Below are 19,990 nucleotides of genomic sequence, written 5' to 3'. Positions count from 1 at the left end.
TCATACTGCGTTTGCCTGTGCCACTCCTTCGGGCCCGCGGCACACTGACGCCCCTTGACGACTGATCCGAGGGTGTCGTCCTCGGATCGGCCTGAAGCCTCGAGGCCGTCTGCGTGGGCGTCTCCGCGCTCGCCGCGGACCCGTCACCACCCGTCGACATCGCGGGCACGGGGATCCCCTCACCGGTCGCCGGCAGGGGCGACCTCCGCTATGTCACGGGCGTAGACGATCTTCCGCCCGCCGCCGGCGTGGGCGACCTTTGTCCCGCCACTAGCGTGGGCGACCTCCGCTCAGCCTCATCATCACTCGGGAGGTTGACCTCGGCATCCGAGGTGTCCTCCTCCTCATCCGTGGACTCGGGCGTAGCGGGCCGCGGCTTCCCCTCCGCGTGTGCAATTTTGCACGCCTTGTCGTGCTTTTCTTTCCTCTTCCTCTTCCTGTCGGCAGCCGCCTCCGCTGCGTCATTCCGCTTCTTCACCGCCTCTGCGTGCAGGCAGTTGACTTCGCGTTCCTCCGAGATCGGAGGCCTCGAGGGGTGGCACCTGCGGCTCACCCCCTGCAAAACGCAATCAAATCAGAGTCAGGGAGCGGGGAAAGGAATAGCACAAGTCGGCAACAAATCGAATTCGAGACTCACCACTGAAAGGTACCCCGGCTCGGGGCGCATCTTGATCTCCAGAGATCGTTTGCGTTGTCGGGGAACTCCGCCACCGCGTTCCTCGCCCTCCGGGCAGCGATGCCTCGGGGGAGCAGCACCATCGACGTCCTCGAGCCCGAGGCCGGGACCCCGGGGGTGAGGCCGAAGATCGGCAGGCTCCTCTCCGTGAGAGGAATCACCCTCTGCCGGTGAAAGTTCGCGATGACGGCAGCCGCCGTCAACCCCTTCCTCGCCAGGAGCACCAACGTGTTGGTGAGGACCTCGAGCCTGGCTTGATGCGCTGGGGGCGGTACCCCCCAGTCCCACTTCGCTAGTCTCTCCCGGAGCACCCTGTTGGTGAACGCCGGGAGCCTGTTGCCGAAGTTGCGCAGGTAGAACCACCCTCGAGTCCACCCGGCGTTGTTCGTCGTCATCTTGTTGGGGTTGTACAGGTTCTTCCGGCTTGGGCGCAAATAGAGCATCAGGCCGCCGGCGCGCGCGAACCTCTTCGGCTGGCCCCACACGTTCTCGACGAAGATCTCGCCGCAGAACAAGTGGACCCACAGATCCCAATGTGCTTCAATCCCCAAGTATCCCTCGCAGACAGCGACGAAGACCACCGCCTGCGAGATGGAGTTGGGGCCGAAGTTGTGCAGCTCCGCACCGTAGTACTCGCACAACGCCCGCATGAATCTACCGATGGGGACGCCGAATCCCCGCTCGTGGAGACGCACGAGGCTCACGACGTAGCCCTCGGGGGGATTTGGCTCGGTCTCCTCCGGACGCGGGGGAATCCACGCCGGCTGCTCCAAGCTGGTGTTCATCGGCAGCAGCCAGTCGGCGACCAATTGCTCCAGAACCGCCTCTGTGGCGGTGGATTTCCCCCACGGCAACGGCTCCCGGATGTCCGACATTGCTTCGAATTACGGGGGGATGTGGGAAGGCAAGCTCAGCGGTGCCTAAGGCTCGCTCTCGCTCTCTCCTTCTTCCTCCTCTCGCTCTCGGCTATGAGCTCAGGATGTAGGGGAGGTGGAGAAGGCAAGGGAGATGAAGGCAAATGGCCAGGTGAGCCCAAACAATCCCCACTTTCTCGCTTTTATTCACCACAACGGGCGGATTCACCGTCACGGCATGAATCCCCCGCATTGAATGCGGTAGATTTAGCTGTTGCTGACGGATGGGCCCCATGACCGCAGAGTCTCCCACGCGCGCACTCGGCAATAACTACGGCGCAGTAACCGATGGGCGCGGCGCTACTGATGCACTGCTCCATCCGTCAGCCGCCGCCCACGCCGCTTCGTCTACCCGAGGTAGTCGCCTGAAAAGGCGCGCCCGCACCACACCGTATGTACCGGGCCACGTTGCCCACGACCAGTGGAAGACCCGCGCACACGACCAGCGACTCCGCGCCGCTTGCGAACCATGACGGAATATTCCTTTCAGGGGCTCTTCACCCTCGAGGGAACCTTATTCCGAGGCCTTACTAATCAGGGATTCGAAGCCTGGCCCGTCGAGGGTTCGACAGGCACCCCAGATCGCCAGAGTCAGGGACTGCATGGATGTGTCGTACAAGCTACCCTCGAACGCGGAGTTCGAGACGTCCTACGCAGTGTTCAAGGCCAGTCGAGGGTTCCTAGCAGGGGGATCCCATCGAGGGAGAGCATCGAGCCCTCGAACCCTATCGAATGGGTCTGAGCCCCGCCTAACGAACCTTTGCGAGTGCTTTATGTGACGTGTCCACGGACCACGAGCTCACCCTTATCGAACGGGGCACGGACGTCCACTTGAACTACCCGATAACAGCTCTCTGAAGCAGTCGTACGGAGGCATTAAATGCCAACCACCTCCACAGCGCTCAGGTTAGACGGTGTCAGGCCGCCATTCCCCACAGTGGCTGTGACCGGAGTCCCGTCCGCCAACTCCGGTCACTGCTCCGCCATCCCGGACACTGTGGGAACCTGCGACGCGGTACGAGACGTGCTCGGCACAGCTCCCATTACTATTCTGCCAACTCCTGCTGTCCGGACTCCACCTCACCACACCAACGGCCCCGGACCCGTCCCCTGCTCGGGAAAGGCACCGGCGTCGCCATGTGTCCCCCAAGGGGGATGCTCAGCACTAGCAGCAGGAGGCCCGGACCTCCCCCTTGAGGGGTCCGGGGCCTCCACGTGGCTCCTGACCCTTAGCGCACGCGCTAGCACTCCACCCAGGGGGGGCAGGACCACCACGTGCCCCACTACCGCTGGCGCACATATATATGCAAGACTCTGGCCTGCAGGGCCCACGGAACGCCGCCACGCCACTCCTGGAAGACGGTACACCCTACAGCGACGACCACGCCGCCTGCTGGGGCTGTCAGGACGCCGGCACGATTTCCGCAAGGCCGAGGACGATGCCTAGGATGACTGCCACGCCCGATGCCATGCCCCACAGTGTACTTCCCACAGTGCTCGGCCACTGCACCCCCGCGATTCGGGAAAAAGACGACGACTTCCACGATCCCCTGCGCATGTACACCGTCCCTCCTTGTATCTATAAAAGAAGAAGGCGGGCTTCCTTTAAAGGGGTCGCGGTCGGACCCATTCGATAGAGCGCAACACTCAGCACCACTGGGCCTCCGATATTGGCACACGCCTCAATCAGCTCCACCTCTAGTAGAGACCTGTGAGCTTCCCTCCCTCTCTCGCCTCGCTTGTACCCCCTACTACAGGCACACCCGGTGCAAGATAATACAGTGCCCTCGCACACCCCCTTGCTGGACATACGGCCCCGCGGCCGGAACCAGGATAAACCCGTGCGTTACTGTGTTGCCTCTTGCATCAACATCTGGGACGAGGAAACACGCAGCAGCATTACTAGTTGGGTCCCGACCGCAGGGTCAGGACACCGACACAGGGTGACTTGACAGCGGTTTTCTCTTTTTCTTTTATATTTATTTTGACTGAATCTTTGAAAAATTATATTAAATTACAAAAAATCATAAAATAGAAAATCCAATTTTGTTAGACTCCACATGAGTATATCTACACAGTGAGCATATTATATGGTATATTTTATTATAAATTTTTTGTTGTAGTTTTATATATATACTTTTCTGTAATTAATTTATAGATACAATTTTTGTTATCTAATTATGGTAAAAATTTTATGGTGGACTAATCATTATATGCTGGAGCTGTAGTAAAAATATTATAATTATGGGATCATGTATGACTGAGATATAGATTTATCTATATAAACTTAGATAAATTTAGACGAATCTATAGATAAATTTAGATAAATCTATATCTCAGTCATACATGATCCTATAATTATAAAAAATTTACTACAGTTCCACCATATAATGATTAGCCCACCATAAAAATTTCATCATAATTAGACAACAGAAGTGTATCTATAAATTGGAGTCTAACAAAATTAGATTTTCTATTTTATAATTTAATATGATTTTTCAAAGATTCAACCAAAATAAATATAAAAGAAAAAGAGAAAACCGCTGCCACGTCACCCTGAAACCGCTCAAAGGATGTCGCGCAAACGGTTTCGGAAGTTTGAGAAGTCTAAATAAACGGTTTTGTGGTTTAAACCGCTCAAAAGATGTCGCCCAAATGGTTTCGGAAGTTTGAGAAGTCTAATCGGTTTTTTGGTTTAGGGAGGAAAAACGAATACGGTCCAAAGTCGAAGAGCGGAAACGACTTTTTCCTCAACACAACGACCAAACCCGCCGGCCCATTTCGGAGCCTCACGTCTCCGAGACTCCGACTCCGGAGAGCCGGCGGCGGCCAGGCCGTGCCGCGTCGCAGATCGCGCGAGCTCTCGAGAGGGGAGAGGAGAGGAGAGGAGAGGAGGAGGCGATGTCGAGGCATTTCTGGAGGTGGTACGCGGACCGGCAGTTCCACAAGTGGGAGAAGACGGTGCTGTGGGACATGGTGGAGCCGTACCGCCCGCCGCTCTCCTTCGCGCCTCTCGTCGGCACCTACGTCGCCGCCTTCTACACCGGCGTCGTCGGTGCCGCCATCACCGAGCAGCTCTACAAGGTCAGCCAAGCTCATCACCTCGGCTCTCCAATCCTCCCTTGGCCCTCGCTCCTTTACCAGCGTCCACCGGCGCTGCAGTGCCCATCGGGTGCTCGTTGGAATGCTTGCCCGGGAAACCACACCAGGCCACCGCGATTTCTAGCTCGCTCGAGTACCGTGGTGATGCGCATATTGCGATTCTGTGTTTTACTTGAGATTACTCTGCCGTTGACATGATTTTGCCGCATTCTGTGCTCGAAGAGTTTCTGCTGTCAAGTGTGATGTTCTAGGAACACCAATTTCCTCAAGCATTGAGCTATTGGAGCGTAATTCATTGAACGTACGCATGTTAAATCAACGCCCCATTTTCGAATTTCGCAGGAGAAGTACTGGGAGGATCACCCAGGTGAGGCCATGCCTCTAATGCCGCCCAAGTTCTACTGGGGACCATGGAGGGTGATGAACGGAGAAGTTCCCCGCTTCATCCAGCCGCCCGACGAGGCCAAGACGGCATAGGAAACCCTTCGAAATGATCCAAATCTTACTCTTCATGTGGCCTTTTATGTCTGCTCTCTGTAGAAACCCTTCAAGATGATCCAAATCTATATATATCACGGCTCCTATGGTCTTGAGGTGCTACTTCGTGTAACAATGATTCTTCTACATGAATAATATATCGTTGGTGCTTGTAGTATAACTGTATGTTTTTAGATAAAAGGATGTAGTATAACTGTATAAGCAAACGATGTGAGGTTTCTGAACGTCCTTTGGTATGTGATGAATATGTGATCAATGACAGATGGTGTCGCCTCCAGCATGATACATACAATTGGAGGTTAACTGGATCAATGCAAGTGGCAAAACCAATATGAGAAGGTGAGGAGACAAGAGGTCGAGAATGACTAAGCGGCAGCCCAAGTGAGCTCGTACTCCCTCCGTTCCAAAATGTAGGTCGTTTTGGCTTTTTTAGATTCATAGTATTTGCTATGCACCTAGATATAATATATGTCTAAGTACATAGCAAAATATATGAATCTAGAAAAGTCAAAACGACCTACATTTTGGAACGGAGGGAGTAACTCGCAAGAGTGCACAGCGAAATTCCACTAATTCTAACAGTATTTGCATACCATGCATAGTCTACAAAATGAAAGGCTCCAAATTAGTTCAGGTTGCATAACCAATCACCATTGGCCCCACACCAAAAATCACATCTGGGTGCCAGCTTTGCACCTTGTTTAGTATAAACTCTACAGATGTGTGTTCGCCGGGGAAACAAAGTTCGTTCCCAAGTACCACCTTTGGCCAAGAACGTGTTAATCATACATCAGGTGGAGTCGTCCTCAAAAATCCATTCCACTCATTTGCGGCATGCGGCTGGCTATTCTGGCCTTCGTTGCTGGGAGCTCAGAAACGGCAGCTTCTGTGGTTGTCATCAGCAAGGAAACACTGCACAACAGCAATAAAGCTTTGTAAATAAGTGTGATCATTTTAGTTGTAAAAAAAGGGACATGGGCAATGATCCTGAAGATGTTACCTTGCAGCATCTTGAAGTGCAGTGCGGATCACCTTCACTGGATCAATGATTCCAGCCTTAATCATATCTACATACTCACCTGAAGTTGCCGAAATGCATGAATTAATTAGTGATTTATTAAGGATCACTATGCTGCCGGAAAAAATATGGAACACCCATGGTATTTGTTGGAGCCCCTCAAATTAGAATGAATTGTTCAAACGTAGTTAACAGTACAAACCTCTTGCTGCGTCATAGCCCAAACTAAGGTCATCTTGTTCAGTTAGCTTCCCGATGACTACAGCCCCATCAATGCCAGCATTTGCAGTAATGGTCATCAAGGGAGCCTGCCGAAATTCCAGGAATCATTATAGGTTCAAGAAACAAATAACTCAGTGCATGAAACTACATGGTAGAAGTTACCTTCAAAGCATTCTTGATAATTTGAACTCCAATCTTTTCATCCTCATTTGCTGTGCTAATCTTGTCGAGCTCCTTCGAAGCATATAGAAGGGCAACTCCACCACCTGTGAAGAGGCATGAAGGAAAGAATTAATATAAGATTAGGTTGCACAGGGTAAAATAATAAGCAAGTTATGACATAAGAAGTGGAAAAATAATATGTGAATTTTCCAAGAAAGTTCTGTAACCTGGCACGATGCCCTCCTCCACAGCACACTTTGCAGCATTTAGAGCATCTGTTACCCTATCTTTTTTCTCACCAACTTCAGCTTCACTAGCTCCACCAATCTGCAATTTAAGTATATACTGAAGAGGACTCGAAAAAGAAAATTCACGCCACATCAGTTTCTGAATATTCAACAAACCTTGAGGACAGCAACACCTCCAGATAACTTTGATAAACGCTCTTGGGCCTTTTCTTTGTCAAACATAGCAGTGCTTGTGTCAATAGATTCTCTAAGCTGTCAAGGACATCAGAACAATGTAATTCAAAGAGAAAAGGCTTCCTTCTAGTATTATCCAGGGCTTCATATTCAATGAGTTGAAATGCGAGACCTGTTGGCACCTCTCCTCTATCTGCTTTTTGTCACCTCCACCATCTAGGATGATAGTATCATCAAGAGATACAGTAACCTGTGAAGAAGAATGTCACGGTCTCAACCTCAGGCACAGCAATTTATGAAAGCTGACAAACCTTCTTGGCAGTGCCAAGCATTTGTAGCTGAACTTTGCCAAGATCCAAGCCTCGTTCCTCGCTAACAACCTTGAAATCAAAATGATGTATTAAAGTCAGTTTGAGTCAAAGAAATGTAGTTCAAGTTACGAAACTTTAGGTTGGGTCAATAATAGCTAACCTCTCCCCCAGTCATCACAGCCATATCATCCAGGTTGTGCCTTCTGTTATCACCAAACCCAGGAGCTTTGACAGCACATACCTACAATTGACCAATGACTATTAGTTGAAGAATTTACATGAATAAGCTTCACCATGATAACCATTAGACATAGTTCAATGGCGTGCAGAAGGGAAGAAGCGCTACAAATGAGGGTGCTCTTTGATTCAAAAAGAAGAAAGACGACAAAGAAAATAACTTGCTTCCGTGCAAGGGTACAGATTGTCCAGTAGCTGATATAATCACTTCAGGACAATATATATCAGGCCCAGAGGAAATAATTAATATCACCTTGAGTCCAGCGCGATGCTTGTTCAGTACAAGCATTGATAGAGCTTCTCCTTCTACATCCTCAGCCACAATGAGAAGGGGCCTGCGATTCTACATAGACCAATTACCCGTTTAACACTCGTCAGATGTCACCAATTTTACATAGCATATCACAAGAAACTGAGACATGAATGAACAAAGATACCTTGATAGAAATTTCTAATACTGGAAGGAGAGAATTCATGTTTGAGATTTTCTTGTCATGGATAAGAATCAGAGGGTTCTCCATCTCCTGCACAGATATAAAATAGATAGGCGAAATTAATCTCATACCATTCATACAGAATCTTCCTATCTGTTTATATGCATCTCAACAATGTTTTTTCTGTTCTTGTCAAACTTTTTAAGTCAAAAGCAATCCCAGATACCCCAGTTTTAAGGACAAGTAAACACATATGAAATGTTTGCAAACAAAATCTAATAGAAGAGTCAACAAACTACAATCTTTAAGTTTCCTGTTAGTGTACTATTTCTACCAGCATACATATCGCAATCACAAAATCAAAGCATGAAGATGAACTGAGGGCTTGTTTTGTTCCCTTGCCAACTTTAGGGCCCAAGAAAAGAAGTGGTGGGCAAACGAAACAAAGATGACCAGGGGAACCAAAGATTCCCTGAAAGGAAAATAGCTAAGACATTGTTGTGCTGGCTTAACTGCTTCTACTAGGAAATGCAAACAACTTACACATTTTTGAGTCTTCTCATCAGTCACAAAGTAAGGAGATATGTATCCTCTGGACAGCTTCATTCCCTGTACTGCTTCAAGCTCATTGTCCAATGTTTTGCCATCCTGTCAATTTCCAAGGGTAAGTCGCAGTCGCAGTACAGTATAATGAGCACAAAAAGAGCCTAACAACAAAAAGAAGCACGCACAACAATAGTAATGACTCCATCCTTTCCAACTTTTTCCATAGCCTTTGATATCAGATCTCCAATTTCCTTTTCACCATTGGCAGAAATGGTTGCTACCTGGTTTACAAGAGGAAGATAAAATTGTGCATGCTTAGTAGAGTTTCAATTAAAATAAGCAATGCCTACTAGTACAGATTCAAAATGATGATTTCTCATTGCTTACAACAGCAGATGCAAGTAACAAGCAAATACACAATAAGCTTCAATAATGGCTCGTTATGGAGTTGAAGGGCGCAGAAAAATAAAGCTACCTCCTTTGCAGACCAGTGAATCTCACCTGGTTTATTTCTTCTGGGGAATTGATCTTCCATGCTTTACTTTTGAGGTGAGCAGTGATGGAATTTATCGCCTTGTTTATACCATTGCGCAAGTCCATAACATTGACACCAGCTGCCACAGCCTTGCATCCTTCCATAAGAATTGCCTGTGTAAGTACAGTTGCACAAGTGGTACCTGTTTCCCATGAAATAAAAAACAAATGAGTGGTACTCAATACTTCATTCGGGCAAGTAGTCCCTATCCATCCTAATATTGATATAGCATCTTGGTTTGGTTCAAAACTTCAGATTACATGGCAGCTCAGAATTGATGATTGCTTGAAAATGAATAGAAAATTTGGTACGGTCCTCCGTTTAATGCTTCCCAAAACAGGTATGGACAAAACTAATGTCAGAAATTAAGTGATCCTGACAGTTTAAGAGAGATGGATGCAATATTCAAGATAACAAGTAGTTCTAATGTCAGAAATTAAGTAATTCTAATGGCGACGAATGACAATCACATTAATTTCGGCAGGCCCTGGATCCATACCATCACCAGCAACCTTGTTCGTAGCTTCAGCAACTTGCTTCACCAGGTTCGCACCAACATTCTTCGCACTATCCTCGAACTCCACGCTCTTCGCAACAGTGACCCCATCCTTCGTGATTTTAGGGCCTTTATGGGACCCATCGATAATCACGGTGCGCCCCTGCAACACAAGCAAGCAGGCCACTCAATCGAGTGCGACAGCCCAGCGGTTCCGCTAGATCCATGCCGATCGCTGCTGCGTCACGCCCCCGAACAACACCAGGCTGCTCGGAGGAAAAGCAAGGGAGCACGAACCTTGGGGCCCATGGTGACCTTGACGGCGTCGGCGAGGTCGTTGACGCCCTGCAGCATGGCGGCGCGGGCGCCCACGCCGAAGGCCACCTCCTTCGCCGCATACCCGCGCGCCCACAGCCGCTGCGGCTCCCCGCCGCCGCCCCGCGCGAGCTGCTTGCGCAGCACCGAGGAGGACCTTGAAATTGCCGACGCCGCCGCCCGGTACATGGTCACGCGCGCGTGTGTGCTGGTGTGGCGGCTAGTGTACGGCGCCGAGGAGTAGGAGGGTTTTGGAGGAGGGGGATAAGAGAAACAGGGGTTTGGGTTCCGGAAGCTTCGGCTCCAACGCGAGATCCTGGAGAAATTTAACTTTATACCATTATAACAATATGCACCATCTAAAATAGTATTTTTGTTTTTGGCACTATAAAATCAATGTTGGAAAGAGAAAACTCTTACACTTTTACCAATCTCGTCTACGTCACCATCTAAAATAGTATTCTTGTTTTTGACACTACAAAATCAATATTGGAAAGAGAAAATTCTTACACTTTTACCGCTATCGTCTACGTGGACGCCAGCGCGTCGTTTCAGCTGGGATCATGTCAGCTCTCTCCCCCCACGCCCGACCCGAGCCTATTTTGTCCAGCCCGCCCATCCAAACCCGGCCCATTCTCCACTCTCCTCCTTTCCTCTCCTCTGCTCCGCGACGGCCACCCCTCACCCCTGCAGCGCCGCTGCCGCCGCTCTGCCTGTCTGCCTGTGCTTGCGCCAACGGCAGCTCGCGCGTGGGCTCGTGCCGGCGTCGAATCTTATGTGGATTATATTTGGGGAAGAAAGGAAGCCTGCAGTGGAGCACGAGATCGATGGAGAGATGATGGCCAGCTGCTGTTTGGTTTGATGGCAGCATGAGAAAATTGGATGGGGAAGCGGCCAGAGAACACGGCAACCAGGGACGTGCGCGTCGGACGCGCCGCAGCCCGCAGCTCCCGCGTGCAGGGGAGCAAGGACCCGGCGCGCTTGCCAAAGGAGGAAGCCAGAGCACGGCGGCGAGGACCGCGGCGAGGCCGGCGGACGGGGCGGGGTAGACGGAGACGAGGAAGATGGGGAAGCGGCCCAGGACGAGGTCGAAATTGGATATGGCGAGGACGGCGGGGAAGCCGGGGGACGGCCGCGAGGCCCGGACCAGCGCTCGCCGCTGCTGTCGCACGCTCGCTCGCCGGAGACGGAGGCCGCGCGCGCCCGCCGCCGTTGCTGCCGTGCGCTCGCTCGCCGGCGAGGGAGGTCGCGCGCCGCCGCTGCCTCGCCGCGCCCCCGCTCCGCCGGCCCGCCGCACAGCCGCAGCTCCGCGCGGCCGCCCCGGCTCGACGGTCTTGGGATGCTTCTCCAGCATCCCGGGGAGCAGCGGCAGCGGGTACGCCGCGTCGAGCGCGAGCACCCGTTCCATGGCCTCCTGCACGTCGGCATCGGTGGCGGCCGCCGCCCCCGCCACCGTGCCCTGTAGCTGGCGCCGTGCCGTCCCGCGCCGGCGCCGGCGCCGGCGCCGCGATCCAGTCCAGCTTGAGGGCGAGGTCCGCCGCGGGGGCGCTGGCGGCCGGCGACGCCTGCAGTCCGCTAGGCGCGCGCTGCGCGGCGCAGCAGGGGCCGGCAGCCGCGCTCCGCCGCGGCCGGCGCTGCAGAGGCGGGGTGGAGGGAGGCAATCGCGGAGCAGAGGGGGAGTCGCGGAGCAGAGGAGGGGGAGGAAGAGAGTGGAACGGGCTGGGTTGGGCGCTTGGGCCGGACAAAATTGGCTCGGGTCGGGCACGGGGCGAGAGCTGACCTGGATCCTAGGAGCGACGCGCTGGAGTCCATGTAGGCGAGTGGTAAAAATGTAATGATTTTTTCTCTCCCCTGTTGATTCTGTAGTGCCAAAAATAAAGATGCTATTTTAAGAGGTGGCAATCGTTATAATGGTATAAAGTTAAATTCCCCGAGATCCAGGACCATGGACAACAGCCGCGTCGAGGTGAGAGTATTAAGGGCGTGTTTAGTTCCAAAAAACTTTTGGATTTTGCCACTGCAGTATTTTCGTTTTTATTTGATAATTATTGTCCAATCATGAACTAATTAAGCTCAAAAGATTCATCTCATTATTTACAGCTAAACTGTGCAATTGATTATTTTTTAAATTTCATTTAATACTTCATGCATGTGTCCAAAAATTCGATGTGACGGGAAATCTTGAAAATTTTTGGGAACTAAACAGGCCCTAAACAGTTGTGAAAACTGGAAAGTGCTCTGTCCAGATTAATTCTCAATGTTAAAAGCTAGAGATTTTTCATTTTTTTGCATACTCTGTTTGCCAAATATTGTTTGGAAATAATAAGAAATATGGCAAACACTCACTGTAATAGTTAGAGAGGGTTAAGGATGCAACTATGCAAGTGGATATTCTTTGGATCAGCTAATTGATTATGATGCACTCTAGTTTATTTTTCTCCAAAAGTATTTATGTAGAATATTATTTTAGTTCATTTAATTAACTTTTTGAGTCGATCCAATAATCCAAAATATATATAACTTGCAAGGGTCGAAAGATATTAGAGAGTAGCATGAATTGCATAATTACAAATCACCTACTGTAATGAATAAAATTAAAATTATAAGTACAATGTGTGGGCAGGAATCCATGAGGACCGTTGTTGATGGGAGTTCAGAAACTCGAATGGCACCTCAGGACACATTTGGAGATATGAAAATATATTTTAAAAGTTTACAGGTCTAGATAACATCTAAGATAAATTCGAAGATTTTATATGCATTTTCCATAAAATTATTATATATTAATATACTTCCTCCATTCTCTTTTGATAGTTCTATTTCAAAAACTCAAATGTTCACAAATGATAGTCCTAATTGCTATTAGCATGGGCTATAGCAATAAATAGATCTACTAACTAGTACTTTTCGGTTAAAATATTGAAGAACCAACTAAAAACATGCGTTGCATTTATTATATATGATAAATAAGGTTGTTTTTCTTGGTCATTGTGCCAAGGTGAAATAAGACTATCAAAAGACAATAGAGAGATTAGTTTACATATTAATATTTTGTATAATGAAAAATATGTTGCTGGAAAAGGGGGAATAAGGAGGAGAAATGAAAGAGAAAAATGAACGAGAAAAATGAAAAGGAGGGAGAGGGATAAAGAGAGGGTGCTGGAAGAATATGAAGGGGGACAAGTCCACCCAGCTAGATCTGCCCCTTTACATTGGCCATACATGAAAGAATTTTTACTTGTGAGATATTTGGAGTAATTGTACGTTATAACACGTAATGGGGCATCAATATTTCAATATAACAAATACATGATAAGACACCTGGATGCCTCATTTTATCCATAGAAAAATTATATTACTGGAAGTTATGTCGCAATACAATATCACTCCACATATTAGTAACATGCTCGTCTATCATAAATATCTTTGATAAGGAGAGCTAAGGTCACATTCATCAATCTTTTATGCGAATAAAAGGATGACCCTCCACTTGTACTTCCTTCGATACAAACATATACATAAGTTGTTTCAACCTTGGGCAAACATATTAAGGATATGGATAAATTGACCATATCCATCCCTTATCCTCCATCCATCTCTTAAAGCACGGATTAAATTACGCTAAAGCCACCCAACAAAATCGTCCCTAGCTGAGATGCCCACCACGCTGTGTACCCAGAAATTTGTACACAGCATTACTGCACCATTGAAATGGACGACTCGGATTAAACCTCAAAGGCTTCAACGCAAATCTACGGTCAGGATCGCTCGAATCTCCCAACTCAACGCACGGCCCCGCCCCCGCTCCGCTCCCCCGCCCCCTCACGCGCGCGACGGCGCAGGTTCGATTCCTAGGCTCCCCGGCTTTTTTCGATTCTCATATGAGGGCAAACCTCCAGGCACGCGAAAATTGGCCCTCGCTTCCTTCATCGCCGCCGCGGCCCCTTCATCTTCCTCACTCGGGAACCCCGCCGCCGGACCTCACCAGCGCCGCCGCCGGCGATCGACCGCGACGGCCGTCCGAGGACACACGCTCTGCCGCTGTTTAACGGCCGCTTCAGCCGACGGAGGGCACCCGCGCCCCCGCCGGAGGATGCCCGCGCCGCCAGCTGCGGCCGAACGGCTGCGGCCCGCCGCCGCCGGAGGACGACCGCGCCGCCGGCACCGCCTCCGGAGAACGCGAGGAGCCAGCGGCGGCCAAACGCCCGCGGCCCGCCGCCGCTGGTGGACGCCGGCACCGCCTCCTTTCTCTTCCCCCAGCCTCCAAAGCTCGCTGGTCTCTGTTTTTTTGCTGCCGCCGGTCGTGTCCTGGGGCCAAATCCAGCCGCCCCTTCGCTGGATCCGGCCGCCACCTTGCCGGATCTGGTCGGAGCGCTCCATGGAAGAGCGGTGGCTCCCGGCCTCCATGGAGTCGAACATGGTCGCATAGTGGAAGAGTGCCTGGGCGGAGGGCTGCCACTGCCGCCCGCGCCTACTGCGGAGTCGGCTTCGCCGGAGCTGGAGGCGGCGGGTGCCGCGCCGCCAAGGGACGTCGTGTAACACCCAGGTGCTTAGCGCACATGCTAATTAAGTTTAAAATTTTCAAACCGGGTCAACAATGTTGAGCGGCCTTTATGCGCGCTCGACGCGCTGCGAGCATCGGCTTGCTGTCGTGCCATGCTGCGCCACTCCGCTGCTCGCCCATCCCGTCCTCGTCTCTATCCCGAGCCGCCCACTGCTCTCTCCCACACACGCCCCTCTTCTTCCTCCCTTCGGTTTTCTTCTTCCTCGAGCAGAGCTCGAACGAGCTCGAGCAGCTCGCGTCCCGCCGGCCAAATCCCTGGCCTCCGCTCCAACATCTTCAAATCACTCGCACCCGAAGCTCCCTCACTTCCCTAGCTCCCTCCCCAGCCCCTTAGAACTGAGCTCCGACCGCCGTATAGCCGGGAATCGCGGATCCTCTGGCCACCGGCCATCCATGGCCATCGAGCCCCACCTCGACGTCGAACTCCATCGTCCGGCCACCGTTTTCTTCGTCCAGCGGCTCAAATCGAAGCTAGGTGAGGCACTAATGCTCGTGCTCTCCTCGTTCTTGCGTGTTCCGCGAGTTTCCGCGCTCGTTCCAGAGCCATGCCGCCGCCGGCATGCTGCTGCTCGCCGCAAGCCACGCGCACGCGCCTCTGTGCCGCGCCGCTGAGCGCCCCCACTCCACCCAGCCTTGCTGAATCCTCCCATGGCCGCCCCGTCGCCAGCCACTCACCGGAGCGCTGCCACACGCCGTCGCCGACCGCCGCTGTGCACTGCTCCCGTGGGCAGCACGCCTCCAACCGCCCTCCGCCGTGCTAAGACCACCCCAAGGTAGCCCGTGACCTCCTCTTTCTCCTCCCCCACCTAGCTCTCGTCGCCGGGGAGCGAGCTCGCCGGAACCGAGCTCCCTAAGCCTCCTCTGTTCCAAAAATCATGGCTAGGGACCCCAGGCAACAATAGAAAGAAGTGCAGGGGGTTTTCTGCGAAGTCCATGACTCAGGTGAATAGTGCTGCGAAGCGTTGTTTTGCAATAATTGAATGAAACGTTGAAAAATCGTAGTAAATCCTAAAAATTGTTGGATTCCTTGTTCTAAGATCTACAACTTTCCTTACAGGTTGATCTTCAGTTTCTAAATAGTTTTTGCTCTAGTTTAAATGTTAGTTTAAGTTGTTGCAAGTTTTGAAAATGCATAGTAAATAGTAGAAAAATGGTAAAAATGTAAAACTAGTCGGATTAGCTTTGATTTGGCATGTAGAATTTAGGAAAAATATTTAACCTACTGTTTGTTTAATGTTTTCATGATGTATTGATTTAATCATGGTTAATGCTTGTTTACGCTTGTCTATTTAATATCTGCAGTTTTGGATATTAAAAAATTATGAAATTTATGCAGTAGCTTACTCTTTGCATGTTTAGTTCACTATAAAAATTTCAGAACCAGAAGCTATGTGCATGTTTGTAAATCTATTTTTGTTCTATTTGTTTTTCTAGGGCTAAATTAAATATTTTCTTTTGTCAATAAATGTTGGAATAATATTGTTGCATGCTTTATCAATATCTCATCATGTTGGTAAATTTTGGTTGCTAGATCATGTCCTCAAGTTAAGTTTTTGCATTTGTTTAGTTTCTAGTTATATCTTTCAATTTCCAAAAGTATTGCTAAGCCATTCTTTTCTGCATGGTTTGATACATCAAGTATGTCATTTTTTGGTGAATCATGTTAAATTTTGTTGGTTAGAAGGTTTGGCTAATTTCCTGAATGGTGGATGCTTGCAGTGGTTTAATTTAAGTTAATTTGTGTGGCATGATTGATGTGCTTGTTATCTTCTATGAGATGCTTGAGTGATGGTTAAGTTAAATAGCTCTAGGTGCTTATGCTAGTATGTTGTACTTTTATGAATGCCTTGTGTGTTGCACTTCCATGCATTCATACATATGCATTGTCGTATCTCATTTAGGTACGATAGATGAACCATATGAAGGACGTGCTACTGGAGTCGAAACCGAAGACGATGTAGGTGGACATATCCCGAAGACGGATGGATGGAACCCGATGTGCATGACCAGAGGAAGATGCTCGCCAAGCGAGTATCATCTAACTAACACTGACTTAGTGTTAATCCCAGGCAAGCCCCGGTGCACATCCTATTATTTGAAATTATGACATCTATATATGTATTTATTACTTGTGCATTACGTTTCAGGAGTTGATTGGAACCCTAGTTGCATGATCCCTAGGTTTCCCTGAATTATACTAGCATGTATAGGACGATAGAAATGCTATGCTTAATACTTCTCGATAGAAGTCGAGTGATTTTTTGCACTCGCGAGATATAGGATACTTAAAAGTCGAGTAATTTCTGGTTACTCGCGAGATATAGGTTATATACTTATATACAGTATCTGAGTTGTTGAAATTGACATGGAAATATGAGACCGGGCGGGAAATGATGATGATGTATAGGTATGGCAGCAGGACAGGGTTCCTGGGTGTCTTAGCCTCGTCCGTGTCGATTGAGGACCGTACCGTTGTTGGCCCTGCTGATCATGTTTGAATTGTACTAGCATGCCGGGAGTAGGAGGTAGTCGAAACCGGTAAGCCGAGTACTGCCTTGCTTCGAAAGTACAGGAACCCGCACCCAACTCCTGGGGTAGTTGAGTAGTCGCGGAGAAATGGGGATGCATATGTTTACTTTTGGTGGTCTCACGTTGAGCTCGGCTGACCATATGTCGTTGGGCTGGTTCCTGTAATTCGAGGCGGGGAGGGGAATGGTTGGTCCGTATGGTCCGACGGGGCTAATACGTGCCGTGTTGGTTAGGTCCACCTTGCAAGGTTAAATCGGATCGATTCGCCGTCAGTCGCTCTCGGACATGAGCACCTTGATCTCCGAGTCACATCGTAGTAAGGAAATGAAACAAAACGAGTTGATAAATGCTGATGTTATCTAATTAATTGTGTTTCCACCTTGGTTGCTATAGATATGCAAATCATAGATGTTTAACCAATTTACTGTTATAATTTGGAGCTAAAATTTTGAAGTTAATGATCTATTTTAGATGCTTTTTGGCAAAACAAACCCTCCAGACAAAAGTCTTGCATGTCTAGATAATGGGCTAAGTTTACCCTTAGTCGGGTAAGTCTTGCTGAGTATTAGTATACTCAGGGTTTGTTGTTTACCCTGTTTCAGGTATAGAAGCTAACCAGGATTCGCATCAGTGGGTTCGATGTGACGTCCTCACGTGTTCATAGTTATCGTTTTGTTTTATTGGTTCTCAATCAAATTTCCTTCTCTCAGGTCATATTCTCTTCCGCTGCTATCATTTATTTTATGTAAATTCTAAATTTAAAGTTGTTTTGTAAATATTTATGTTATTATCTATTTTTGTGAAATTATATTATGCTGGTACCGTCTGCGCTCGCCGTCGCGCGAGACTTCTGGTGTGTTTCGATCGGCCTGTGGATTGGAAACATACTGTCAGGTTACATTTAATTAAGCTAATGCGCCTGATGCGTTCAAATGATAGCCATTACGTTTAATTAAACCGTTTAACTTGGCGGTTCTGTCACACGTCGCAGTGGAGGTGAGGTGGAAGGGGCCCAGGGCGGCAGCGCTGGGTTCTGCAGCGCGCCGCGGTTAGGCGCAACCGCACGCAGGGGGTGGAGGCAGGCGTGCGTGGGAGGAGTTTGAGAGCATCGTCAGTTCGTTATGCTCGCGGCCGCGTCGCAACGGGAGGGTGCTACGTTCTAGCACTGGAAGTCCGCCTTGTGCGTCTTCAACGTAAATGCCTTCTCCTTGTCTTCTCCATATGAGTTTGCCATTTGGGTTCTATTACATCAGCTCGTGTTGCTCGTGCTTCTCAGAAGAACGCAGCAAACCAGAGTGTTAATTAAGTTACTTTTTCCTTCTACCACCGAGTGCATTTAGCATCAATGTTTAGGTGGAGGAGCTGCAGATATTCAGAGATGTTTGTACTTGGTCAAAATGACATTTGAAATCATTTGCTGATCCAAAGCAAAAACAAGTTTCAGAGTAGACCAAATTTCTAAAGGAACTATGAGCATGGTTGTTGATCGTAGCTTCATGGTATACTGCAGACCGGCCATATGCATTGTCTATTGTTTTCCTTCAGCAATTTTAGAAATTCAGACCACTATAACATTAACATCCTTGCGTTGCATTTCAGGAAACAGAAGGGGTCCTTCACTGTTAAGCTGCTGGAGATCTTGTCGAAAATTAGAACAAAATCTTTGCCACCTGAATCAGGGTAGCAATTGCTTAAAAATGAGGTTTGTTTCAATGTAAGAAATAAGCATGCCAATTAATTATTTATTTCCAGCATGCATACAAGTAAAAGGGCGGCCTGGTGCAAGTGGTAGTGCTTGCCGCCTGTGAACCGAGAGGTCACAGGTTCGAGCGGTGGCCTCTACACATTGCACGATGTATGGGAAAGACCTCCCGCTAATAACCTCCCCCAGACCCCGCACAGTGCGGGAGCCTACGGCACTGGGTACGTCCTTCCTTCATGCATACAAGTCTGCATCTTTGCATCAATTGCAAAATGACAATCTAAACTTCAGATAGCCCCTGCTGCAATGGACAAAAGCTCTTACTGTTTGTGTGTTTTCTGAGTCCAATACAACACATTGTTTACTTCTTTCCATTATGCATCTCACCATGTTTTCTAGATTGATTTGCAGCATTTTGTAAAACAAAGAAACACGATTGCATTTGTTTCTTTTCATGTTACCATGGAACAATATCAATATCATGTAATTTGTCTTTTTCAGGGAGCAACAATTGTAGATCAAGTTGTGAACATAACCCCAGCTGAAGATTACATCTACATCTCTGTTACTGAACAGGTATACAATTGAGTATCTTATGTTTTGGTCAATGAGGTGACGAGTACTTGCCTAGGGACAGGGGCCCTAAAAGCGTCTGAGTTATTGGTTAAGTTTCTTGGTTGTCGTTGATTCGCTGCTGTAGAATAAACTAGCTGCGCACATTGACCTTGCACATTTAGCTGTAGTGTGTGATGTGGTTCACATTTATTAGTTTTGAAACTTCTAATTGTGCTTAGGAAGAAAGCAGAGAGTGCACAAATTTTGGATTGCTTAATTCAGAAATCAGATTATATACAATGAGGTGTCGCTGCCTGTCTGCCATTCCCTTTTCTATGATGCCACAAGCAGATTGCTACCAACGGTGATACATTAATCTAGCTATATTCACCATTTATTCTGCTGATTATATATTCTGCTGATTATATTTGAATTTGTGGATGCGTGCTTGAATAGATTGAAGAGTGAAATAACTAAGAGGTTTTGAACTACAACTGATTCGATATATTACTTATATTTCACCTACATATATGGACATGATGAGGACTGTCCTTATCAAGAGATGGATACTGCTTGGAAGTAAGTGCTTGCTATTTCACATACATTATATTTTTATTGATGACTTCCTGTATTTCTGAAATTGTTACTGACCGCAGGAGAAGCAGTGGGTTTTCTCGAGGTGCCTCCATCTACTGAGGTGCGACAAGGTTTGTTTGCGCTGAATTTGCCGCCAGATTTTGCTTCCTCGCTCA

At 48.7% G+C, this 19,990-nt stretch overlaps 2 protein-coding genes across 2 annotated transcripts; one reads left to right on the top strand and one right to left on the bottom strand.

Moving 5' to 3' along the window:
- The first annotated feature begins 4,343 nt into the window (after nt 1-4,343).
- LOC120664786 (uncharacterized protein At4g29660-like) lies at nt 4,344-5,446 on the top strand. The gene is made up of 2 exons (XM_039944124.1): nt 4,344-4,674; nt 5,035-5,446. The coding sequence occupies exons 1-2, from the start codon at nt 4,492-4,494 to the stop codon at nt 5,167-5,169; spliced, it is 318 nt and encodes a 105-aa protein (XP_039800058.1). The 5' UTR covers nt 4,344-4,491; the 3' UTR covers nt 5,170-5,446.
- A 308-nt stretch (nt 5,447-5,754) lies between these two features.
- LOC120664785 (chaperonin CPN60-like 2, mitochondrial) lies at nt 5,755-10,535 on the bottom strand. Its single transcript, XM_039944123.1, has 17 exons — nt 10,399-10,535; nt 9,871-10,204; nt 9,577-9,736; nt 9,044-9,219; nt 8,728-8,823; nt 8,540-8,644; nt 8,000-8,086; nt 7,816-7,905; nt 7,486-7,566; nt 7,326-7,394; nt 7,187-7,264; nt 6,997-7,092; nt 6,820-6,919; nt 6,593-6,696; nt 6,411-6,516; nt 6,191-6,269; nt 5,755-6,102 (listed from the first exon to the last, which is right to left on the bottom strand). The coding sequence occupies exons 2-17, from the start codon at nt 10,075-10,077 to the stop codon at nt 5,997-5,999; spliced, it is 1,740 nt and encodes a 579-aa protein (XP_039800057.1). The 5' UTR covers nt 10,078-10,204; nt 10,399-10,535; the 3' UTR covers nt 5,755-5,996.
- Between the last annotated feature and the right edge of the window lie 9,455 nt (nt 10,536-19,990).

Source organism: Panicum virgatum, chromosome 3N (genome assembly GCF_016808335.1).
Source record: "Panicum virgatum strain AP13 chromosome 3N, P.virgatum_v5, whole genome shotgun sequence".
NCBI lineage: Eukaryota > Viridiplantae > Streptophyta > Magnoliopsida > Poales > Poaceae > Panicum > Panicum virgatum.
The sequence above is the reverse complement of the archived record's forward strand: the minus strand, read 5'-3'. Positions and strand labels throughout refer to the sequence as shown.

Coding starts and splice junctions, on each gene's coding strand:
- LOC120664786 (XM_039944124.1), top strand. CDS start 4,492: ATGTCGAGGCATTTCTGGAGGTGGTACGCGGACCGGCAGTTCCACAAG. Junction 4,675..5,034: donor TCACCGAGCAGCTCTACAAG/GTCAGCCAAGCT, acceptor CGAATTTCGCAG/GAGAAGTACTGGGAGGATCA.
- LOC120664785 (XM_039944123.1), bottom strand. CDS start 10,077: ATGTACCGGGCGGCGGCGTCGGCAATTTCAAGGTCCTCCTCGGTGCTG. Junction 8,824..9,043: donor CCCCAGAAGAAATAAACCAG/GTGAGATTCACT, acceptor CTTGTAAACCAG/GTAGCAACCATTTCTGCCAA. Junction 8,087..8,539: donor ATGAGAAGACTCAAAAATGT/GTAAGTTGTTTG, acceptor ATATCTGTGCAG/GAGATGGAGAACCCTCTGAT.